The 26,605-nt window shown below is 41.1% G+C and overlaps 1 protein-coding gene across 1 annotated transcript; it reads right to left on the reverse strand.

Moving 5' to 3' along the window:
• Positions 1-1,151: 1,151 nt before the first annotated feature.
• On the reverse strand, positions 1,152-25,421 carry STEAP1 (STEAP family member 1). Its single transcript, XM_036762053.1, has 5 exons — positions 25,262-25,421; positions 13,167-13,262; positions 7,016-7,528; positions 5,685-5,849; positions 1,152-1,409 (listed from the first exon to the last, which is right to left on the reverse strand). Exons 2-5 carry the CDS (start codon positions 13,248-13,250, stop codon positions 1,152-1,154), a joined length of 1,020 nt encoding a protein of 339 aa, XP_036617948.1. The 5' UTR covers positions 13,251-13,262; positions 25,262-25,421.
• Between the last annotated feature and the right edge of the window lie 1,184 nt (positions 25,422-26,605).

The raw sequence follows: 26,605 nt of genomic DNA on the forward strand, positions 1-26,605 counted from the left end.
TAGGGCTTAGCACAGAACCTAGCACACAGCAGGGGCTTAATAAATGCCAGATGACTTGGTATCTGCAATTAATGAGCATGACATGGATGAAGATCCAGCAAAGGAGATAGAAGGAGCATTCAGACAAGAAGGAGGAGAGTTGTGTCATGGAAATCCCTAATGGAGAAGATGGGATCAAAGATGCTTGTAGAAGGGTTTCTCTTGGCAAGAAAGGCCACCTTGGAATTATAGAGTGGAGTAAAGGAGGAAAGAATCGTAGATAGTGTTAGATGTGGAGAAGAGGTGAATGGGTGGTGTAGACTTCACAGAAGCAAAAAGTCTTCAATGATTTGAGCTATCCAAAAAAGCAAGGAGCAAGCTTGGATAGTAGGAGCAGCTAGGTGGCACCACAGTGTATAGAGAGCCAAGTCTGGAGTCAGGAAGACTCATCTTCTTGAATTCAAATCTGACCTCAAACATATACTAGCCGTGTGACCCTAGGCAAGTCACTTAACCCTCTTGGCCCAGTTTCCTCATCTGTAAAATGAGCTGGTGAAGGAAATGTCAAACCACCCCAGGATCTATGCCAAGAAAACCCCAAATGGGATCATGAAGAACTGGGCATGAGTGGAACAACAATAGCTTCCATGGAATCTTGCTGAAGTTCTTCAAGCAAAATCCAGACAGCTGCTCGTTGGCTACATCATCTGAAGTCTCTTGTAGTGAACTCTGAGTTTCTGTCATCCCAAAATGATGCAGTAAATCCAGATATGACTAGAAGATTCATCAAGTACCCTTTTCTGGGGCTCATGCAAACTGCTTCCTGAACATAAGGGACAGAGCATAAACTGTGGGTGAATCTTTCTGTTCTGCCTTATTCTGCTACACATGTATAAACACTGTTCTGGGTCTAATACATGAGTATATATGTGTATGTATACATATACACCCATGCATATATACATATAATACATACACACACACAAATACACGCACATGTATGTTTGGTGTGAAACCAGTTGGTGAAGAAACCCCAAAGCTTCAACTGTACCTCCAATAAAGAGACAACATTCTAATGAAGAAATTGAAAGGAAGGTCCTTTATAAAACATAAATACAAATGGAAATGCTTTGTGATAGGAGAATTTAATATTTGGCAAAAATCCATGTGTTCTACAGATGGAAAGCCATCTCAGCTTTATCAATTTTAGTGGGATCTTCCCAGCCATGCCTTATCTTCTGTATCCTCTTCCTATAGCATGGAAGGAGCAATATGGCTTTACATATCAGGACGACAATAGGAAGTAAAATCGCTATCATAAAAGTTGGAGGGGTGTACCACACGAACTGCTTTACATCCACCCATTTGTTCCAGGCAAAAATCAATGCATGAACCGTGCCCAATAAAAGGCAAAAGATTCCCAACTTGCTCTGTGAGGGAAGAGGGAAAAAAAAATTAGTCCAGCAACCACAGGTACAATGATAGTTAATCACCAATGGGCAATCATCCAATTTGAGAGGTATCGAACTTAGCACTCTCTATTGCCATAAATCAAGGTAGAGCACAAAAACTCATTATTGGGAACAGAATTGATAGCCATAGAGCAGTTTTTAATGACTTGCATATATGTCTGATCATTTGCTGGATTATGAACTCCATTAAATCAAGAGATCTTGTCATCTTTGCATCTTTTCCCAAGTGCTTAGAAATGGTGCTCTGCAAATAGTGGCCCCTCCATTGATAATTGTTGAAGCTACTCAAGTCTTAATAAAATCTTATTAAAGAATGATGAATTCTATTAACTTTTACCTTTGAAGCCATTTTAGTTGAGAAATTTTACAATATAAGAAATAACAATTAATGTATTTAATATCTATAAAGTACTTACAGGTGTTTCAAAATGAAGGAAAACACAGTATTGTAGGGAGGAATTGCGAAATTATTGCCTGGGGAAAAAACGTTATATTTCTTAAAAGGCCCTTTTATTCAAGAAGAATACAATGGATCTCATTTGCCACAAATGCCCACAATTTGGAAGTCCTTGCTACTTCCAAAGAACATTGCATTTCCAAAATAGGTGTAACTGATTATGATCGTTTTAGAGATATTTTCATTTTAAGAGAGGCCTCCTGAAGACCGAAAAGTTCTGTAAGGATCATCAGTGCTGAAACCTCAGGTACTATAACAGGTTGGGGGGAGGACTGAAGGTTTGGGTGCAAAAGCATCCAGTTTGGTTTCAAATCACCCAGCATAGGCAGCTATCTTCTGCTTCCAGCTGCTCTGATGGAAAATTAACAAATCAAGATCAATTTGGCCATCACTATCCATATCAATCATGGACAGTCCCAATGATTAAGCTTGTTGTGTTCTGGTCATGCTGCTGATGGAACAGAGATGTCAGCTTGGCAGGCATCTCCATAGCCTCCAGTGTCCACCATAACAGAGGAGAAAGAGCCCTCTTTTTGGAGTTGGGGGACTGGTTTTTGAATCCCAACTCTACCATCAACCAATTGGGTGATCTTGGGCAAATTGATTCAGCAGACCTCAGTTTCCTCATCTATAAAATGAAGCAGTTATGACTAAAGTTCCTTTTAGTTCTGAAATACTATATGAATTTAGGATCCAGATGAAAACTAAAAAATGCCTTCCAACAGTGACCAAGGCACACAGCCGAACCTTGGAAAGGATTTTCTGGTTTTTAATCTGGATTATATAATCATATAGTGTTACTGGGATAAAAGGCACTTTAGACATAAGCTAGTCTATTAGTTCATTCCTCTGTCTCTCCCTCCTATTTTTTTTTTGACCATGTTTTGACTGCTAAAACTTTGTGGGATCCTGACAGTGGAATGTTCCATTACTGTGGAATTACTTTAGTCTTTTTAATGCCTTATTTACCAGGCAGGATCACTGCTTCACTGGAATGAGTTCAGGCGACATTTATTCAAGGCTATAAAAGTCTCTCATTTTACACATGAAGAAACCAAGACCCAGAGAAACAATTCGTCCAAGACCACAGAATTTGGACACATTTTTTCTGTGGGCCTCTTATAAAAAGGCAGAACCAGGTTGTTTGGCTCTACATAGACATATCTAAAGACTTCCTCCTTTCATAGATCACATGAAATTACAGGAGTAGATATAGAAGGGGCCTCAGAAGCCAACTGGCTCAACTCCCTTATTTTACAGACGAGGAAGCTGAGGCTGTGGAAAATTAAGGGACTTTCTCAATCTCCTAGTAGTGGTAATTGATAAAACCAGGATTTGAACCAGGTTCTCTAGCTCTTGAGTCGGTCCTCTATCCAATGTACCATGCTCTCATTTCTCCTATTTTCCTTCTTTTTTTCACTCTTTCCTTCATCCCTCCCTTCTTTTGAACCCTTCTTGACCTCTGCAACTGTGTGGCGTCCTGACAGAGGAATGTCCAGTTACTCTGGATGCCTGTATTTCTGATTAACTCTTACAGGAATGGATCCAGTTGGCATTTATTCAGCACCATAAATGCATAACAAACAATTCAATCACTGGAGATTACTCTTTTTCAGAAGTGAATCTTCAGGACAAATTGTGTTGCAATCATTTTTCAAGTACTAAATAAAACTCCAGGTTGGCAGGAGAGATCATGCATCATTGCTCTCTGGTGATTGGGGCAGGGGAGGGTGAGTAGATGAATTCATGAAAAAAGCATTTATTAAGTGCCTCTGTTTTGCAAAGCACTCTGCTAAGGGCTGGGGATTCAAATAGAAGAGTAAGTTAATAGGCCCAGCTCTCACAGGACTCACATTCAAATGAGGAGACAACAAATGCTAGCTAGATGGAAAAGTCCCATGGTCCTTAGGGTACAGCGGCAAAGCTGATTGCAATGTCTCTTCTATGAGACATTTATCATTTGTACTGGTAGAATAATAACAGCTTCCGGACCTTGGAGGAAATAGAACATTGCAGTCCTAACGTTTTCTTGTCCTGGTTCTTCAGTATCAAGAGTAGGCTCGGTAGGGTGCCCTTTGTAGTTATAGCTTAAGCCTGGAAAGTACTGGATATCCTGGGGCTTTGACAAAGCAAGAGATTAGAAAAAATCCTACAAGATTTAAAGAATTTCAAAAGACTTCAATGAAGAGTTGAACAAGAATGTGGAGAATTTAGGACCATTGGCAGAAAGCAGAAGCTTCCAGCCTAATCCTGTTAGGGGAAGTATGGGTGTGTGGAAGGGGATACTGGGATATGAGGTCATCCCTCAAGTCAACACATCAGGATCATTTGAAAAAAATTCTATCAGTGCCTCTGTCTGAACTAGGTGGAATCTTATTCTACAATTCAATTTAATTCAATAAACATTTGTTAAGTGCTGACTTCAACGGGTATTGGGGAATATGAGGGGTTGAGGGTAAGATTTAACATTATACAGATAAGTAGAAAGTATACACAGAGAAATTTCCAAAGAGCAGATCACAAATCAGGAAAGGCCTTGTGTGAGAGCTGGCACCCAAAATGTGCTCTGAAGGAAGCCATAGACTTTAAGAGGCAGAGATGAGGAGAGAATGCATTCTAGAGTTGGGGGGAACCATATATGCAAAAGCATAGAGGTGGGAGATATCCTATGTGGGAAATAGAGAGTGGGCCAATTTGATTACTATGGAGAGGGCATGAGAGGGAGTAATGTGAAATGAGTCCAGAAGCTCCAGGATGTCAGGGGCTGTTCCATTTTTTTGTCTTTGTATCTCCAGTGCCCAATAGAGCCTGGCATGTAGCAGATGCCTAATAAATGCTTGTTAATTTGTCGACTGAAATCTTTCTGTTTAGCCCTGATAGCATTAGAAATTTCAAGGAAGCTATTTCCTTATCTATAAAATAAGGACAATGTATCGGATCAATGTTTCTTAACCTGGAGGGGAGGTATGTGAATTTTTTTTAATATTAACTATTAATATAGCAAATAAATTCTGTTGATTCAATTGCCTGAATAACTGTTGGATGAATTCAACATAACTACTTCAAAATAATCAGTAATCCTATGCACTTTATTTTATGAATTTAATTACATTATTCAGAGAAGGGGTCCAGAGGCTTCAGCAGACTACCAATGGGATTCATGACACATAAGAAGACTAGATAATTTCCAAGGTCTCTTTCATATCTAAAACCATGAAAATTGTCTTTTTTGGATAATTAGTTTCACATGGACTAAACTTTAAAAGAATGGATAAATGCGGATGTGGGGGAGGTATAGGAGAAAGCCTGTTTTCGTTTCCACATAAGAAGAACAGAGTTCTGATAGTTTTCTTCAAAATCATGTTTGTAGATACCAGGCATATAGCAAACTGTCTGAACAAAATAACCAGCAGGTTTTCAAGTCCTTCTTGTAAAGTGTTTTGTGTAAGGAGAGCCTTGTTTATATTGTGTTAAGCCTTGTCTTTTTTATCTGATGAGGTTTTTTGTTTGTTTTTGGTTTTGCTCCTAGGAACTAGAGGGAAAAGACATACATGCACATTTTAATTATACTTACTAATAGAGTAAAAGCTCGAGCATTTGCTTTCAACTAACCAATTTATTTAATACTTTACTGTGTACCAGGTACTGTACCAGGTACTGTTAGGGGAAAATGAAAACAATGATTCTGTGGGTTAAGAAGTCAACACATTGGCTATCTTAGGAATGCAACAAGAAGATGTCTCCTTGACAATCTTATTGCTTTCTTTACCATGTACCTGAATATAGTGAAATTCTCTCCAGGTCAGGGAGTTGCTGACAGATGGAATGGAGGTCACTGCCAGCAAGGCCAACAAAGCAAGTCCCACAATTCCTACAGAGACATAAATTTCCATTCTCCAAACATCATGCTCAACCCAGGCATCTTCTTTATTTTGTTGGACCTACCAGATGGGCAGAGAAGAAAGGAAGAATCTGTTTGTTGTTCAGTCATTTCCCTCCATGACGCCATTTGAGGTTTTCTTGGCAAAGATACTGGAGTGGTTTGCCATTTCCTTCTCCAGCTCATTTTACAGATGAGGAGACAGAAGCAAACAGGGTTAAGTGACTAGCCCAGGGTCACACAGCTAGGAAGTAATCTGAGGCTGGATTTGAACTTATGAAGATAAGTCCTTCAGACTCCAGGCCGGGGATGGACTAGGAATGGTTCGGTGGATGAGACCCTGGATTTGGAGTCACAAGACCTGGGTTCAAACTCCATCTCTCACAATTACTGCCTGTGTGAAGCGTGAGAAATAGCGTAATTTCCCTGGACCTCAGAGGTTTCCTGATCTGCAAAATGAATGTGGTTGGACTCCGTTTCTGAGGGCCTTTCCCATAGATCTAGACCTATGATCTTATTTAACAAATAACGGGAACTAATAATAAAAACAAACATTTGTAAAGCTCTTCGCAAGCACTTTGCATACATTATCTACATACCTTACCCAGAAGGGTGGGGTGGGGGGATGGAGAGCATGGAGGGTGGTCCAGGTCTGTGACTTCTTTGGTTTCAGAATCTCATAATGAGGAAACTGATTCTATGAATGACAGCTAATGATGCTAACAAAGAAGTAACTTTTCTGCAACTTTTCCAGCTTAAAGAGTTGCCTCGGGCACTGAAGGGTTAAGTGATTTGCCCAGAGTTTCAAAGCCAGTATGTCTCAGAGGCAGGATATGAATCCAGTCTTCCTGACTCCAAATCCAGTGATCTCTCTCCACTATATCTCACTACATAAACCCCCCTTAAAAGTTTCAAATGAGAGGCAGCTAAGTGGCAAAGCAGATAGAGCGCTGGCCCTGGAGTCAGGAGGACTTGAGTTAAAATTTGACTTCAGATACTTACTAGCTGTGTGACCCTGGGCAAGTCATTTAACCCCACTGCCTTGCCGAAAAACTCCAACAAAACAAAACCCCACACAAAACACAAAACAAAAGTTTCAAATGAAAGCAGAAAGGCAAGCCACTTTGTGGGTATAGATTTTCAGGGGGTTCTGGAGTAGAAATAGAAAGGAGATATCTTTAGTTGATACAGAATTTTGGGGTATTAATATCACAATGAGGATCGTACCTGTTCATATGCCCAGTTTAGCAGCTTGTATCTGTAAGACCTCCTCATTGGATAGGACAAACTGTAAATTGCGTGCAGTGAGGCAAAAAAGAAACTGAGAAGGCCAAATTGCTTCCTCGCCAGCATCCATTTATCCAACCAACCTGGAAATCTCTTATACTTGGTTCCATTACGAAGCTGGAAAGCAGCAGCAATTACACCTGGTAAATAAACCAGTGCCAAGAGAGTGATAGACACCACTGGAAGAACTTTGTTGATGACCAGGATTGGAATCTTATAGAAAAAGTGTGCTCGAGTCATTACAAAAGGGTGGATGACATCCCGTAGGCAAGTATAAAGGAAGGTTATAAGGGCTATGATGGCGGCCATCTTAACGGGCAGCCGCCATTGTGGGAAGAGCTCCTGTTTATGCTTTAGATCTGCAGGGCACTCAAACCCATCGAAGCCAGTCATTTGATGTAAATGAAAAAGGTCAGGTCTCTTTTGGGTGCTGATATTTCTTGAGTCCTTTGTCTAAAAGAAAGAAAAGGAAACATCTTAAGGAAAATCAGAGAAGTGGCCTCATCAGCAACTGTTTACAATTCACATATACTCACATGTAATTTTTTAACTTCATTGGTGAGTCCCTCCACCAACATAGATCATGACCCCTCTACTATGACTCAGTAAATGGTCATTGAAAGATTGCTGTTGTCAAAAATTCTTACTCTATAGACCAGTGGTATCCAACTCAAATAGATAAAGATCCTTGTGCCACCCCGCCCCTCCCCCCCCGACTTAGAAAAGCACTAGTTAACATTGTCTATGCTGTATTTTATTTTTTATTTATTTTGTGAAACATTTTGTGATTTCATTTTAATCAGGTTCAGGCCTCACTTAGGAGCTTTGTGGGCGGTAGGCAGAGGGCAGTGCATAAATGTGACACCTCTGCTTTAGATAAACTTGTGAGGAGCCTCTATGCTTCTGAGACAGCCAGACCCTCGCAAAACAGACTGATATCTTGTCATTGGGCCTATACTCACAGCTCCAGGCTGGTCGGGATCTGTTAGAATTTGTGCTCTGTTGGGATAGCCTTCAAAAACCCAGGTTGATCTCCCCACAGTGAGGCATCAGAGGAGGACTTCAGTGGAGGCACGGGTGGATATGTGCTAACTATTACATGCCATAGCCAAGGCTGTAGTTGTGGGACCCCAAATCTTTGGATTCCGGTTAGCTAATGCTGCTATAGGTCCTGCATTCAGCTCTGACCTCAGGCACTTACTAGCTGTGTGACCCTGGGCAATTCACTCAACCATGTTTGCCTCAGTTTCTTCATCTGTAAAACAAGGTGGAGAAGGAAATGGCAAACCACTCCAGTATTTTTGCTAAGAAAACCCCAAATGGGGTCCCGAAGAGTCAGACATAACTGAAAAATGACTGAACAAAGTAGTAAATATACAATGTATATGTCTATATCTATATCTGTCTATATATTCACTCATACACACATAAAACATAATGTATATGCATATATGTATTTGCAGTATTTATATGTGTGTATCTGTATGTGGATATACATATACATAATTTTGTTATTTAGCTGTTTTTCAGTTGTGTCTGGGGTTTTCTTGGCAGACACACTGGAGCAGTTTGCCATTTCCTTCTCCAGCTCATTTTACAGATGAGGAAACCGAGGCGAACAGGGTTAAGTGACTTGCCCAGGGTCACACAGATAGTAAGTGTCAGAGGCCATGTTTGAACTCAGGAAGATGACTCTATCTGCCTTCAAGCCCAGCACTCTAGCCACTGCACTGCCTAACTGATCCCAGCTTAAGATTTCACTGAAATCAAAAACTCTCAGTGCTGAAACTCCCTTCACCAATCCGGGTTAGCAACTCATGTAAACCTAGCTTTGGAGAGGTGCCTAGAGAACTGAGCTGATAAGTAACTCTCTCGTGGTCCCAGAGTGAGCATGTGTCAGATACAGAACCTGAAGCCAGGGTTTGTGACTCCAGGATGGGCTTTTGATCCACTGTGGTATACTGCCGGCCCCTAAGCATAAACCACACACATGCTTATGCACGTCCACACATGAGATAAAGGAAGACTATGCTTCTGTGCACGTAAGAAGGTAAGAGGGTGGGGAGAAATACAACTGTAAAGCAGGAAAAAAAAAGATCTAGTCATAAATCAGGGAGTGAACAATGTTTATGTGTTTATAAAACTTGCCTTGAGAAACAATATCTCATTTATAATCTTTTCATCCTGTAAATTAGGAGGAGTTAGTACTTCATCCATCTAGAGGAAAAAAAAAGAAAGTCATAGAATCACAGAATTTCAGAGCTGAAATGGATTTCGGCAGCAGCTCCTTTCTATTCTGAAAGGAATCTCTACTATACCATATGGTGGCATCCTGCCTCTGTGGTAGAAACCCCAATGTATATTATTTATGTCATTTATTTAAGTCAGCAGTGTCAAATTCAAGGGCAGCGAGGTGGTGAGCTGGATAGAGTGCTGGCCCTGGAGTCAGGAGGACCTGAGTTCAAATGTGACCTCACACCCTTTCTAGCTGCATGACCTTAGACAAGTCGCTTAACCCTGTTTGTCTCAGTTTTCTCATCTGTAAAATGAACTGGAGAAGGAAATGGCAAACCACTCCAATATCTCTGCCAAGAAAAGCCCACGTGGGGTCATGAAGACTCAGACATGACTGAACAACAATACAAGAAGTATTGAGTCCAGATGTGTGGCTTCCTCTATGTGTTCCATGTGTTTCTAAAACAGCTTAGCTTTCTGAAGACCGAGAGACATAAAAGTTCCACTGAGAAATATGTGGCCAGATTTGTACTTAAGCAAAATAAAAATATAAATTTATAGTAATATATTTTATAATCCTTTAGAGTTCCTAAAGAACTTTTTCTCATTTACTTTGTAAGAGAGGTAGTATAAAGCATCATAATCCCTATTTTAATATGAGGAAAATAAGTCCCTCAGGAAAGTGGGGGTAAGTGACTTATCCAAGGCTACATGGCTTCTAAATGTCAGAGCCAGGATTTGAACCTCTGTTTTCTGACTTCAAAAGTCAATGCTGTTTCCTGCTTCAACACAATGCCTTGACAGTCTAGCAGGGTGAACCTATGTGCTTTAGAGTGGGTGATGGATAGCATGTCTCTCTTAGGCTTTTGAGATGCCCAGAATTCCAGAATTTTGTGTACTCCCATCCCCCCACGTCCACCCCAATAAACTGATGCAACAACCATTTTAGAAGTTATCCAGATAGAAATTTTGGGCCAGCCTCAGTTGCCTTTCCTTCTTGTCCTGCTACTTTATGCCAAGATTTTTCATTAAATTTAGTGGCTTTTCTTTGTTTTGTGGCTTATAAAATCTTAAAGCTAGAGATTGCTTATTTCCAACCTTCTGATTTTACATAGGAAGCATTTTTTTAAAGAAAATGTCAGCTTCCTCAGTTTATAGCTACATATGACTCTCTGGTACCTTTCCTATAGAGATATCTCTGCTAATATTTGGGAATTATTTTAAATCTTGACTACTGTTAAACTAGATGTTCAGTCTGTTTTTCATTTTCAAAGAAGGCGCTGAAGCTTATATCCTGTCTGGATATCAAAAAGTGGTATGCAAATGAACTCAGGCAGATTTTCTTATGGGTTGGGAAGAATTCAGGGACAGAATATTGTATAATTAACTTTAAAAATGCAAATCACATTGATACAGGTGTGCATATTAGCGTGGTTGAGGAAGAATGTATCAGTGATGTCTTCATAAAGTTATCCAGTTAATATGTACATTTCTGAATTATTTTAAAATTCTCTTCTCCCTCCCAAATTCCCTGCCACTTTTCCTTCCAACAGCTTTGCAGAGAGGGAAAAGTTAGTCTTGGGGACATAAGGTAGAGATAGGATTTGTGGTCTTCCATGGATGAAGTTAAAAGATCACAGACATTAGGACTAGAAAGTCCTAATTATGAAGTCATCATCACATATTTTACCGGTGAGAAAACAGGACCAGAGAGGCTAAATGATTTATCCAAGGTCACACAGTCAATAAATTGCAAAGTTGAGATCTGAACCCAGGTCCTCTGACTTCAAATTCAGCACTTTCTAAATCCAAGTGTTTTTTTTTTTCTATATATATAGTTGATACACTGTGGGATGACTGGCATGCATGATGTCTTTGAAACTGGTAGGGCTGAAAAATAGGATCTAATTCTACATACTGCCCTTGGGTGAACATATGTAATATCCCTAGGTGTTGACGGTATTTTTTCCTTTTCTCTTAACAGTCATTAAGGATTATAGAAAAGACTGATAATACTTGAGTGTTAGTAACAATGAGAAGCAATATGGTAGAGTGGAGAGAAGACTGGCTGTAGAGCCAGAACGTCTAGTTTCAGGTCCTTCCACTGACATGACCTTGGGCAAATTATTTAGCTTTATGGAGACTCAGATCTGTGCCCAAGACTAAGTTATAGATGAACTGCTGATCTGAATCACTGGAGGGAGTTTCCACACTAGAGAGTTCCTTACACCAATGTGGTGACAAGTGCTGATCAAGAGAAGAAAAATGACTGTCACTCTTATCTCCCTGGAATTGGAAAGCCAATATTTGGATCATGTTTACGCTTTGAGAGGTAGTGTGATGATATAGGAAAAAATGTACTCTAATTAGACTCAAACATGTGGGTGCTAGTCCTAGCTCTTACAACTGGCCAGATCTGTGACTTTGGTCAAATCATTTTACTTCTGAGCATCAGTTTCTTCATTTATAAAAATGGGGACAATAATTCTTACAGGCTTTTGCTGTGAGGAATAAACTTTGTGACTTGCAGGTAGTATGTAAAAGTGAGCGATTGCCAAGGAGATGGCTGTGGTCTATCAGAAAGGACGCTGACACCAACAGACTTTGAATAGATTGGCAGCCTAATTGTGAAAGGACCCATCCTAAAAATAATAGTAATAATAAGAGAACAGAAGAAGGTACCTTTCACAACTATGGTTCAGGACAGAATTCGTTACCTAATAAGGGAGAGAGGAAATCACAAAAGAAAAAATATACAACTTAAATTTTGCAAAATGTAAGTGCTTTTGCACAAACAAAATTAATATAAGTTGAATAAGATAAGTAGGTGAATTGGAAAAAAATCGTTGCATCAAACATTCTGATAAAAGTCTGATACCCAAAACATAAGGAAGTGAAACACATTTATAAGACTAAGAGTGTTCCCAGGAGATGCATGATCAAAGAATATGAACAGTTTTCAAATGAAGGAATGTAAACTATCGACAATCACATGAGTGTTCCAACACAAATGCAAATTAAAACAGTAAGGTTTGACCTCATACCCATCGAAATAGCCAAAGGGTGATTAAATGCAAAAATAATGTTGGGGGGCAGGAGGAGGAAAGGCATACCAATGCACTACTGCTGAAGCTGTGAATTTGTCTAGCAATTCTGGACAATTCTGCAAGAAAAATAACTAAAGAGATCCAATGATCCACTTAGTAGGAATATACCTCAAAGAGAACAAAGACAGAAAGAACAGTTCTATATATATCAAAATATTCATTACGGTACTTCCTGTGGTAGAAAAGACTAGAGACAACATCCATACCCATTGACAGGACGATGTCTAAACAAATTGTGGGATGCGAATTTAATGGAATTTATTGCATCCTAAGAAATGAGGAATTTGAGGACTTCAGAGAAACATTGCATGAAATAATGAAGAGTGAAGAAATAAGACCCCAGAGAATAACATAGAAAAAGATCATAATAATCTAAATGAATAGAACACTAAAAGGCAGATGAACTTGGATAACGCAGTGGCCAGTTTTGGTTCCAGAGGACAGATGATGGTAACAAGGGGTATGACAATGGGTATAGGATATTGTCTGTGAGTACTTTATGTGACTGCTGTGTGAACTTTTTTTTTCTTTTTTGCCATTTGTTAGCTCTATGACCTTGGAAGAGTCATCTAACGAGAGTTTCAATTTCTTCAACTACAACAATGAAGATGCTAATTATCTTATCCACCTTATAGAGGTCTTGTGAGGAACAAATGAACTAATATATGTAAAGTGATTATGAACCATAAAATACCACATATGTTACTATTATTATTCTTGCTTGGATTAATTATTAATATTATTTTTACCGAGTAATTGTGTTCTTCCATCTTCTCCCTAGTGTTCATTTCACAAAATTCCCCTTGGTTTGTGATATCTCTTCTGTTTTCCATCCTATAGAGAATCTGCAATATAACACATAGTAAAATTAAAATGTGTCTTAATGAAAATAACTATTTTCATTATAATATAGAATGAGGGATCATTTTGTGAACTCAAAGTAGAAACTGTGGCAGAAAAACGGCAATTCAACAGGCAAGAGAGGCCTATTGACTACAATATGAGCAACCCTAAGAGCCTTTGTGGGGATGGAGAGTCGGCTTTTGAGGAAGGAAGGCTTGACTTTAAGTCCTGACTGCATACTGACTGTAAGACTCTGGGAAAGTCACTGAAACTTCCAATGTCCTCGGGAACCTCTCTGAGACTTTAGTTGCAGAGCATTTGCCAGTCTGCATTATTAAGGAGAATTTCTCTATCAAGAGTTCCCTGTAATTGTTGAGCTGTTTCAGCTGTGTCTGACTCTCTGTGACCCCATTTGGGGTTTTCTTGGTAGAGATACTGGAGTGGTTGGCTATTTCCCTGTCCAGCTCATTTTACAGATGAGGAAAATGAGGCAGACAGCAATTAAGTGACTTGCTCAGGGTCCCACAGCTAGGAAGTATCAGAGGCCAGATCTGAACTAAGGAAGATGAGTCTTTCTGACTCCAGGCCCAGTGCTCTATCCACTGTACCACCTAGCTGCCCCATCAAGAGTTCCCTACATTAATTCAATCAGGTCCACAACAAAATTTATGTGTATATGTGGTTGTATGTAATTATACGAGTTGCATAAGGTAGTGGTTCAAGCCAGGCTTGAAGTCAGGAAGACCTGAGTTCCAGTCCTCCTTCTGACGCAGATTGGTTGTGCGTGACTCTGAACAAGACACTTATCCTTCTCTCAGTGCTCTATCCCCAAACTCCCCAGTGCAGGCTGAACCAGGTTAAAATGTAATTCGGAAATATTTAACAAAATTAATAAAAATACAACACAACACAGATCACATTACACTTTAAAACTAAGTCAATATGTGGCTGTGGGGATCCTTACACAACTGCTCTAGGCACTTAACTCTCTAGGAGTATTAATTATGGAGGAGGTAGAGACCCTCATTGGTAGAGGGCAGTTTCTCACCCAGGAGTTGAAGTAAATATACAAATTGAAATAAGGATACATATATTAGTGAAATCACTGGTTCAGTCCCTTTCTTCATTATATATGATATGTATATCATCTATATCATATATATGATAAAAATATATGTACATCTATGTGTATGTACACTTCTGACTTACAGATAATTGTTTAACTTGAACTACTTTTTACACATGAACAGATGGTGAAAGATTAGGACTTGCAGCCCACCCTCCCCATTCCCTTGCAAACTGGCCATTATTCTCCAATTTGAAATATCCAGAGAAAAAAATGATGGAAAAATGCTCTTTTGTTGTTACAGCAATGTCAGGAGGTGCCTTCTTCTCCACAGGTGCAGAGGTGTGGAGATTTAACTAATTATGAGCATCCAGGAGGGATGTTACCATTGGAAACTTGACACACCTAGGAGACACAGCATCAGGATTCTACAAAGGCTTTGACCCTGAGAGTTCAAAAGCGAACTACACAAAGCAAAGGGCGGAGAGGACTTCCAGAAGCCCAGGAGTTGTGAATTACCTTTTTGACATATATGTTCTTTAAGTCTGAGTCCACTTTCCCCTGAAGTTCTCTAAGTACATGTGAGAAGGTGTGTCCCAGACTTTTGGGACAAATGTTTTGTACCAACCGTGCTTACTATACTACTTCAGTAAACAAACATTTCTGAAAGCTACCAGCTTGATGGCTAGTAATCAATGGTGAGAACACCGATAGGGGCTTATGAATGACAGTACTAAAGAAAGACCCCAGACCTTCAAGGTTACCTCTAGATCTACTGATAAGGAGAAATAGTCACCCTCTGGGGACTCGGACTGCCAATGTTAGTAGGAGTTGGGAAAATGAACCCAGAGGGGCTGCTACATAGAGTTTTCAATCCTGGCTGTGTCACTTTAAATCAGCAAGCATTTATTAAGCTCTTATTATGTGCCAGGAATAGTTAGTATTATGGATCTAGAGTGAGAATGGACCTCTGTGGCCTTCTATATAAAAATCGTTTTATATAGATGAGGAAACTGAGGCAGACAGGGTTAAGTGACTTGCCCAGAGTCACACAGCTAGTCACCATCTGAGGCCATATTTTATAGGTGAGAGAACTCAAGGGTCAAGAACACTAAGTGACTTGTCCAAGGTCATACAGTTAGTAGACAGCAGGGGTAGGATTTGAACATAGGTCCTCTGTTTCCAGAGCCAGTGCTAAGCACAGGGGATACAAAGACAACAGGAAAATACTCTTTGCCCTCAAGGAGTCTACATTCTATTAAAACATATGCTTTACCTGCATGACCTTGGGTGAGTCATTTCACCATTTTGAAACTCAGCTTCCTCATCTATAAAGTAGAGGTTTGGCTTAAATGATGTCTAAGGTCCCTTCTGTTTCTAAATCTACGATTTATTCAATCTGTTTTAAAAGTTCAGCAAATATCAACAGCCTGGAACTGTGTGGATATTAAAGCCACAACTTCAGCAGCAGCCTCTGATACATTCCAAACTTCCATCAGAATGTGACTTTAATGTCTTGATTGAAATAATAACAATAGCTGACATTTAAAAGAGTATCTTAAGTTTTTGCAATGTTGCATACATTATCTGGCTTAATCCTCACGATGACTTGACCCTTTCAGCTGAATTGTACACATTAAGGAAAGTAAACTTTTAAGAAATGATAAACTATAATACTTCTGAATTTGAAGCCTATCTGTCAAAAATAGTCCTTTCTTCTGAAATGAAAGGTGGTCTCCATGAGTAAGTTTCACTATACGATGCCTAGAATTTTTTTTTAATTTGAAAATCACTGATCTTCATCAAAATGTCTAAAAAAATCAAGAAAAGGCTAGTTCATCCCCATTTCTCAGGCTGCTCCAAGGATTCCTCAATGTAGATGTCTCAAGGCAGCTAGGTGGTGCAGTGAGCAGAGTTAGGAGGACCTGAGTTCAAATGTGACCTCAGACACTTGACATACTTACTAGCTGTGTGACCTTGGGCAAGTCACTTAACCCCAATTGCCCTGCCTTCCCCTATCCAAAAAAAAATGTAGATGTCTCACCAGCACTGCACCCAAAAAAACTTATTTTCACCCCCCAAACCTGCTCCTGCCTCTGACTTAATTGTTCTCTGGTAGTAACATCTTCATTCACCTAATCACTCAATGGCTTTTCCTGGTCCCTCACTTCCTATGTCAATGCTCCAAGATTCCTCTGGGATCTGTCCCCTTCTCTCTAATCCCATTACCACCCCCATAGTAAAGCTTCTCATTGCCCTGCATTCTGACAATTGCGATTCTCTCTCTTTTTTTTTTAATAGCAACATATCTCTTGATCCCTTCATGCTCTACTTACTCCATCAAGATTCAGATGCTTGCCAGATTAATCTTCCTAATAGAAGAACCTAAGTATGGCTGTTCTTTGTTCAAAAGGTCACATTCTTCAGTCTATCATTCAAGGCCCTCCGCAGGCTGGCACAATTTTACTTTTCTATCATCATCCACATACAATTTATCTTGTCCTACCTGTGTACCAATTCCTCATGTCCATCTCTATGTTTGGAATGTCCTCCCCACAATCTTGTCTGTTGAAATCCTACCCAACTCAAATGCTACCTTTTTTATGAAGCCATCCCCAATGGCCTCAGTTGGTAATGCTCTTTTCCATTCATATGCTTCCCCCAAATACCTGGTTTGCATCTGTAACATTTTGCATTATCATTATGTACATTTATACTGTTTACTTCTCTTCATTGGAGAGGAAGCATGATACGAGAGTAGCTAGGGGACGCCATGGTGCACAGAGTACCAGGCCTGGAGTCAGGAAGACTCATCTTTCTGAGTTCAAATATGGCCTCAGACACTTATTGGTTGTATAACCCTGGGCAAGTCACTTAACCCAGTTTGCCTCAGTTTCCTCATCAGTCAAATGAGCTAGAGAAGGAAATAGCAAACTACTCCAGTATCTTTGCCAAGAAAACCCCAAAGGTCAGAAAGAGTTGGATATGGCTGAAAAATGAATGAACAACAGTGAATTGTGAAGAATGTTGGATTTGAAGACAGAGAAGCTGGGTGAGGAACTCAACTCAGCCACTTGACCTGGGTAGGCCTCATTTTCCTCCTGCTTAATGAAGGGTTTGACTAGATGACTTCTAAGATCCTTTCCTGCTTTAAATTGATGAATTTATGACCTTAAGAATAGTAGCACTTGATTATAATTACTAATTATACCTTTAGAACATTTATTTGGAATAGTGGAAAAATCAGGCCGACAAGAAGATATTTATTCAGTGGTGCCCATACGCTAGACCTGTGTTGGGAATTGAGTAGGATATAAGAAAACTTAAGACATGATTCCAGCCCTCAAGGATGTTACAATCTATTTACTTATGAGGTACTGTACCATGGAAGAGTAAATCTTGTCCAGTGTTATATTAACAGCAGATGGCTGGGCCAGGAATGAAAAAATCATTTCTATTAAAACAAACATTGAATTCTTTGATGTTTTAAAGGTAACATTAATGCTGAAAAGTAAATGAAACAAAGGCCGCATAAACACAGGGAAATTAACATTACTTTCATGTTTTATGATATTTTGGCCTCATCAAACCCTATATAACGTATCTGAATTTACATCCCCTTTGGGGAAGCCAAGCTTATGAAGTTTCTTAAGAATAGCTGCCATCAATTATTGCATAATTTTTGTCTCAACATTTGCCAGGTGAGCAGTGATTGAAGTGTGATTTTCATTTGAGTAATGCTTTGTTGAATACCTAATGAGTTTCAATATGAAAGGATTTTTCTATCTCTTATAAAATTGTCACAATGTGTATAAATTCTGAATTCGCCAAATTTGTTCATTTCCAACCTGTTTTGGCTGCTGCGCTAGGTGCTAATCATGCTTAACCAGAGACAGTTCTGCCACGTAGGAGCACCTACCCAGGATGCTCTCCAAAAGACTGAGATGATTTTCATTTTCTGCAATGGATTTCTTCAAGTCATGACACCAGAGCCATAATCAGGGTGGGGGCAACTGGGACTTTGACCTGGGACACCCAATTTAGGGGGGCTTGATAGCACTTGCACTCTTGTTCAAGTCAGTTTTCAGTTGTGTCCAACTCTTCATGACCCTTTTGGGTTTTCTTGGCAAAGACACTAGTTTGCCATTTCCTTCTCCAGCTCATTTCAGAGATGAGGAAACGGAGGCAAACAGGGTCATGTGACTTGCTCAGTGTCACACAGCTAGTAAGTGTGTGAGGCCGTGTTTGAACTGAGGAAGGTGAGACTTCCTGACTCCAGGCCTGGCACTCTATTTACTGCAACATCTTTAGCAATGTAGAAACAGCAGGGATTAGCACCTTATAGGAAGAGAAGTGAGTGGAAATTGGAAGGTATCAGATGGTTAAGCTTTTTCCTTCTGTACTTACTCCTCAACTAAGGGTACCATGATGCCATTTGCCATGGTCCTGGTTTGTGGTACACTCTTCTCTCTCTCATCCTCACACAAAAATTCCTAGCCATCACTACACAAAACTAAACCTTCACTAAAATATAGCTAGAATTCTGAATCAGAATATCTTTCAGGAAACTCCATCAGATATTTGTGGAGGCTGGAATCAATAAAGAGGTGGAACTTGGAGTGAAAACCAGTTGACATTATGAGGAGAAAACAGGAGAGAGGAAGAGGGATGGCAGATAGGACGAGAAGGATGGGGAGAATCCTCTTAATCTGTGTTCCAGAGCCTGCCTCATCTAGGAGCCGGCTCAAAGTTGCTTTGGCCATGTCACTGAGGGGGAGAAGAAAGGTCAGGGGGCTCTTCTCTAAGGCACCCACCAGACTGGCAGTGCTGGGACATTTAGGGCCACTGTTTACATACAATACGAAGGTAACTTTACAAACTGGGCAAATGGCCAGTTTGTATCCAATCATTTGCATGGGAGAACTGGAGGCCATTTTGGAAAGCACTGCCAAGGAAAAACCCAGGGCAAAGAGCTAAGTGTGCGGGTGGAGGGCAAGGCTGCCATAGATGAAGGAACAGACAGGGTGTATCCAGACACTAAGTAAAGTCAATCTCACAGAATGTACTAAAATAAGTCTTTGCTTGTACCAAGACATAGACAATCACAACAAATAGCAGTCTTCTATTTTATTTACTCCTGCTTAATTTCCTCATTTTAAGCAGACAAATCTTGGATTGGGCACCTCAGCAGAAGGCATTACAGTATCGAGGTGTTACAAGCTCCAGGGATCGACTCCTGCTCTTCTTAGAATATTTTCCATTTCCTTTGGCTGCTCCAGGACTGCTGGGCTGCAATCTGTGCTAAATATTGACTCAGTCCTAACTGGCTCCTGCTTATGTTGAAGCCGTTTGAATATGAGGAAAATGAATGACTAGAAAACACTGTGGATTACATTTCCAAGCCCTCCTATAATTACTTGTGTACACTTGTTTCACCACATTCAGCTGGGAAAGGCAGATGTTTGCCTGTGCTGTTTTTCTAAGCATTTGCTTTCCTCCCCCCACCCCTCCTGCTTAAAATTCATCCACCAAAATCCTCAAGAGGTGGAGAGGCTCTGGGAATCTGAGCCTGCAGAGCTCAAGCTTTGGGTAAGTCACAGAATTTGAGGGCTGGAAAACTCCCTGCCCTCCCAGTATCTGAAAAAGAATGTCTACCACAAGCTATCTGAGAAGGGGTCATATAGCCTTGTGTAATATCAATTAAGTTGGGACTTTTTCACTGTTTTAGAATGATAAATTAATTAAGTCTCTTTGATTGAGTCTAACTAGGTGCTAAACCCCAGGCCCAAACCCCTGGTTACTAGGTGCTGAGCCCATGTGGGCGTGAAGCCCTAAAGGGTCCTAAGGGGAGTTGCTAAGAACAGAGCCAATAGTATGCATCTAAGTTCTGGTCGCTCAGATGATGTTTGATGACATTCAAAGACTGTATAAAAAGAGAGAACAGAGCTATTTGCTTGGAGGCTCTCATTCCTGGAGTTGGGGGACTCTGGGCAGCCACTCTAAGAGCCTCCCAGCTCACCCAAATGTTGATGATTTCTTGGTAACTGTGAATTGTATTTGGTTTGTTTATAATGTATGTTTGTAATTTGTTTGTATATGCTCTGAAGTTCAGGGTGCTGGCTTCTTCCCCGAACTAAGTGAGTTTATATGTATATGTTGGATTAAAGTAAGATTGTTAACCCCTTAATGTTACTTTCCTTAGTAAAACAGATCAAAGAACCTGTGCTGGCAGCTTTCTTTTTGTTGGGCTTGTGTTGGTCTTTCACCCCCACAACAGCTGCTAGCCGAATTGTTGTAACACCTTGCCTTGAAGACTTTCTGTGAGGGTCAGTTTACTACTTCCTAATGTAGTCCTGGCTGCTTTTGAACAATAGGCATTTCCCAGCTTTCTCTCTCTCTCTCTCTCTCTCTCTCTCAATCTCTCTCTCTCTCTCTCTCTCTCAATCTCTCTCTCTCCTCCCCCTCTCCCCCCCTTCTCTCTGTCTCAGCCTCCCAGGTTATCTCCCACTTACACTATATAGCTATATATATATATGTATATGCACACACAGATATTTTATACATATATATCTATCTTATATGGATATAGTTATTTATATGTTATCTTCCCCATTAGAGTATTAGCTCCTTGAGGTCAGGACCATATTTTTGCTTTTCTTTGTATCTCTATTGTGCTTAGTGCAGAGCCTGGCACATAGTAAAAGTTAGATTCATGTGTGCTGCCTCTTGACATCTTCCACCCATTGCTCCCAGTTCTGCTTCCTGGGACCAAAAACAAGAAATCTAATATCTCCTCCACGAGATGGCCCTTTAAATGCTTGGAAGAAAACAGTCATATTTCTTTCAAGTCTCCTTCAATTTCTATGCCATCCTTCTTGGTGAACTCATCAGCTCCCATGGGTTTAATTATTATCTCCACGCAGATGATTCCCAGATCTCTATGTCTAGTCCTAACATCTCTCTTAAGCTCTAATTTCACATCACCAACTGCTTCTTGGACGTTTCCAACTGGATGTCCCATAGGCACCTCCAGCTTGGCATTTCCAAATCTGAATTCATTCTCTCTCCTCCAAAACCATCCTCTCCTCCTCATTTCCCTATTACTGTTGAGGGCACCATGCTCCTCCTCGTCACCTTGGACTTGTGACTCAGCGTCATCTTTGACTTCTCATTCTCTTTCACCCCCCATATCTGATCAGTTGTCAAGTCCTACTGATTCTACCTTTGAAACTTCTCTCCTGTATACCTTGTTCTCTCCTTTGATACTGTAATCACCCTGGTGTAGGTCCTATCTCCTCATACCTGGACTATTGCAATAGCCTGATGGTTGGTGTCCTTGCCTGAAGCCTCTCCCCACTCTGATCCATCTTCTGCTCAACTGCCAACGTGATCTTCCTAATGTACAGATCCAACCATGTCATCCCCCTAACTTGATAAACTCTAGTGGTTCCGTATTTTCTCCAGAATCAAATATAAAATCCTGTTTGGCATCTAAAGCCCTTCTTTACTTGGTTCCTTCCTACCTTTCTAGTCTTTTTACACTTTACTCCTCTCCGTATACTCTGTGATCCAGTTCCTTAGGTGTACTGACACTTCCTCAGGCACGATTCACTAAGTCTCATGGTTGCTTTTTCACTGGATGTTGCCTGTGCCTGGAATGATCTCTCTCCTTACTTCTTTCTCTTAGTTTCTCTAGTTTCTTTTAAGACTCGGCCCAAACCTCTCTTTCATCAGGAGGCCTTTCTAGGTTCCTCTCTGCCCCCTCCTGCTGGAGCCTTCCCTGGTGGATTACCTCCCATTTTCACTGTGTGTATCTTATATGAACACATACATTTCCCCTGTGAGCTTCTTCCAGGGCAGGGCTGTATTTCTGACTCTCTTAATATTCCCAGTGCCTGGCACATAGTAAAGTGCTTAAGAAATACTTGTTATCTGCATCCAGAGAAAGAACTAATAAATAGAAATAGGTATAGAATAGTTATATACATATATAATGTGTGCATATACATACTATATGCATGTATGTGCACAATACTATATACATGTGTGTATATATGTAAATAAATATAAATATATTTGTGTCTAGTGATGACCATCTATAGGGCAGGGAGGAAAGAAAAAAAGGAAAATAAAAAAAGAAATTTGTATAACTTTGTTGTATATTTAAAAGGAATAGCAAGTTATACCTAATAGAGTTTCAGTTTCATGAGAAATCATATTTTTATTATGCATTTTATACAATGTTATGGAAATTCTTGTTTTATTCCATAAATTAAAAATAAAATAATTATTTTCAAAAAGTAATGTTTCTTGACTGACTGATTGATTAATAAATATTCCTAGTTCCTTTAGCCAATCCTCATGCAGCATAGATTTAAGGCTCTTCACCATCCTGCTTACCTTCCTCTGGGTGTTCTCTAGCTCATCAATGTCCCTTCTAAATTGTGCCCCTCAGATCTGATTATTGAATACTTAAGATGTGATCTGACCTGGGCAGAACAGCGTGGGGCTCTCACCTCCTTATAACTCTCAATGCAGCCCAATACTGCATTAGTTTTTTTCCCCTCCTCTGTCATTACCATTGACTCATATTGAAGTTTTGGTCCGGCACATTGTGCCAAATTAGAAAGGCCTGGAATATGGGCTTACAGATGGATTGCATGCCAGTTGCCTGAAGAACAGCTTGGCTAAGTCTGGGCAGCCTTCTCACTAGGTTGGCTGAAGATTAATAAATCTTGGGACAATGGCAACTTCCAAAGGTCATCTATTAAGTAATAGAGAGAGGGTGAAATCAGCTTTGGCGGATGATGTACTCATAAACTCATGGCTCTTTGAAATAAAATTTATATATGGCTAATGCCATTTAAAAATATAATTCAGTATGTGCATGAATTATGTATTTATTATTGTCCTATAAGAAATAAGGAATATAGAAAATCTGAATGTAGCCCTTGGCTCAAAATGCCAATTATATGGGACTCTCTCTCCATTGGTGGAAACCAATTATTGTGTGAAGGGCAGACAGAGTTGGTGAGAGCTGGAGAGAAGAGAGATCCTGGTTTTCTGCCTACCAGCTCTAGGAAAGAAAATGAGACATTCCAACTTCTCTTCAGTTCTCTGAAGGGAGAGAGATGGGAAGAAGTGGATGTGAGAGGAGTCAGTAATCTCTCATACCTCTGTCCCCAGCTTGCTATACCAGAGACTTCAGGGAATTTCCCTGAGTGATGGGATAGGATGAGATCTGGGCCTCTCTCTTTTGATTGAACTGAGTTACCTTGCCCCCAAAGAGCTCATTCACTCTGTTTTGTCTGATATGTATTCTATGCATACCTTTTCTGACTTCTGTCTTGTTATATACTTAGATAAATGGATTTATATCTTTTTCCTATCTGTGTTCATTATGGAACTGGCATTTGGTAGAAAGGGAGTCAAGCCTTGTTTATATTGCTTAGGTCTCTCTTTTCCCATTAAGGCACAGAGATCAGGAGTGTAACTTGAACCTAAAAATTACTTCCCCTAGACTAACAGTATTTAAGAGACTAGATAGATATAATTCCAGCCCAGTATCTCCTAGAGCAGAAGGGTCAGCCTCTGGCCCCAACCTCTTACTTCCCCTCCTGATAGGAATCAAAGTCTTCATTGAAAAAGGATAGAAAAGAAGCTAGAGATATTTATTTTTGCCTCCCCTCCCCATGAGCCACATCTAGATAGATCTAGGTAGGCACATGTAACCTACATGGGTGAAAACAACAATGTAGCACTCACCATGTCAGCACAGGAAGACAATAAGTGACTCAGAGTAAGGAAAACAGAATGATGCCACATACAGTGACTACAATAACATAGAGTAATAAAAACAAAGAACCTCTCAGGATTCTAATAAATTGCAAAGAACATTTTCAGTGCCCAAGCGCTCTCAGTAGAGGAGGAGGGACTATGGATCTGCAACACTGTACATACACTCAGATCCAGTAGCTTTGTCCTTTGGCTTTGCTTAAATGTCATTCTTTGTTATAAGAGTTACAATGTGAGTTAGGAATAGGCCTGGGTAAGAGGAAATGACTGTGGTATGAGGGAATGGAAGGGAATAAGCACTTATGTGGTGCCTACTGTGCGCCAGAGGCTTTACAAATATCATAGGATCCTCACAAAAGTCCTGCAAGGAAGGTGCTGTTATCCCTGTCGTACAGTTGAGGAAACTGAGGCAGACAGTGACTTGCCCAAGGTCACACATCTGGGAAGTGTCTGAGGCCAGATTTGAACTCTTAGGAAGAGAAGTCTTCTTGACTCCAGGCCTAGAGTTCTTTCCATTGCACCATTTAGTGAGAACAGGCTGAAAACATGAGGGATTATGTTTTTAGAAACCGGGGGTGGGGGATGAGTACTAGTGAAATCACAGGTCAGGGGGCTATTCTCCAAAGCCAAGCAAAGTGCCTGGCACTCCTGGCACGCCTACTAACTGCCTGTTGATTGATTCATCGACTAATCGAAGCAAAACGCACGTATCACTGGCTAATGCATTGCAGACCAGACGAAGCTGGAGAGAGTGTGGGCCAACTTTTGGTCCAAACTCAGCCTGAGGCTTTCTGCCTTCTGCCACTCATTCATTTCTCTGAGAGTCATTGATTTTAAGAGAGGGGCCGGCTGCCATGACTGCCCTCCTTCCATATACTACAGGGCGGTGTGTTTCGACGTTGGTTGGGCTGCTCAGCCCAAGCGCAGACAGGCATAAGGGATGTATTGAGCTCCAGCCCGGGCAAATATTTGGTCAGCGCCTTCCTCCAACAAGGGCACTCTGAGCTAGCGGGCTGGCTCTCAGAGCCTGGGGAGAGGGAATGCAAGGCGGGAGGGAGAGCAAGGCGGGAGGGAGAGCAAGGCGGGAGGGAGAGCAAGGCGGGAGGGAGAAAACTGCAATTGAGGAAGGTAAGGACTCACCAGAGGCCCGTCCCCGAGGCGCTTCTGCAGCAGCAGCGCTTGGTCCTGAAGTGTCCTGCCCCGCTCCCGCTGACCCCCACCCTGACTTTCCACACACGAGACACAGCCGGCCTCATCAATTTCAGCAACACCCACCCTCTCCCGGTTCTACACTGACTCCCTTTTCTTGCTTCCCTCAGGTCAAATAGCCTTTTCCTACCCACCCCTAAGTCCTCCCCTCCCCTCCCCTCCACCAGTCACCCCTCGGGAACCCCCGCCTACGGGCCCAAGCTCCTCCCCCAGTCGCGATTCCCTGCCCCTGCCCCTCTCCAAGGAAATGATCCTCACTTCTTCAGCCTGCTTTCTCTGCAGTCTGAGTTCTTCCCTATCACCCGCTCCCACCTTCCCCCCCCCCGCCCCTGGCCAGGAGCCCCAGCACAAAGTGCAAGATCCCCCGATGCCCTCCCGTCTCAGCCTCTGCCCAAGAGCGCTGCTCTCCAAGGGTGGCTTCTCTTTCCTTCTCAGGACCTCGATGACCTGCGACTCCGACTGCGGGGTCCCCTCCATTCCCATCCCTCTTGCGGATGTCCGTCGGACTTCTCGTTTCGACTTTGCAATTCCAGAAACAAGGGACCCTATTTAACAATTCTGCCCCGAGTGGAAAAAGAGCGTCTAATCCGCACTATTCCCAGCTGGGAGGCCCTCCGAGGTGGAATCTGCTTCGGGTTTGCTCTTTACATAGTGCGCCCCAGGAGAGCATCTTGGGGTGTTAGCGCCCCAAAGCGAAAGGAGTGCCTTCCCTGCACTTCTGGGGATGAGGCCAACCTCCTTTTGCGCAAGTCTTCCTGGAGGTGCCTGATGGGGGCAAAATCGGGGGTTTCCCTTGTAGCCAGGTTAAAACAAATTGTTCAAGGTGTTTTCTGTGTTTCATGCACAGCTTACCCAGCCTGTCAATTATTGCTTTTGAAATCTTAGCATTTATCCTCAGTTATGACCTGTCCTTTCAGTAGCTTCATAGGATCGCCACAGATTGACACCTGGTGGTGAAAATACCTCCTGACACACATAATAAACCTTAAAGGCTGCCCAGCCAGTATCTCTCTCTCTCTATCTCTGTCTGTCTCTCTCCCTCTGTCTCTTTCTGTGTCACGCTCTCTGTCTCTTTCTCTTTGTGACTCTCTCTCTGTCTCTCTCTCCCCCTCCCTCCCTCCCTTCTCTCTGTCTCTTTTTCTTCTCCACATACAAAATAAATACATATATGTGTATATATGTATGTGTGTATATATCTCACTGTACCTAATATATGTATGTACCCAGATATATATGTTATATGTGTACACACACACACATAACACACATCTACAC

The sequence above is a fragment of the Trichosurus vulpecula genome, chromosome 5, assembly GCF_011100635.1.
Source record: "Trichosurus vulpecula isolate mTriVul1 chromosome 5, mTriVul1.pri, whole genome shotgun sequence".
Lineage (NCBI taxonomy): Eukaryota > Metazoa > Chordata > Mammalia > Diprotodontia > Phalangeridae > Trichosurus > Trichosurus vulpecula.

What these genes read in the sequence shown, in the direction of transcription:
- STEAP1 (XM_036762053.1), bottom strand. Translation starts at nt 13,250, where the DNA reads ATGGAAAACAGAAGAGATATCACAAACCAAGGGGAATTTTGTGAAATG. An exon ending in TAAACTGGGCATATGAACAG is followed by an intron (nt 5,850 to 7,015) that starts GTACGATCCTCA and finishes CCCATCTGGTAG; the next exon opens with GTCCAACAAAATAAAGAAGA. An exon ending in GAGAATTTCACTATATTCAG is followed by an intron (nt 1,410 to 5,684) that starts GTACATGGTAAA and finishes CTTCCCTCACAG; the next exon opens with AGCAAGTTGGGAATCTTTTG.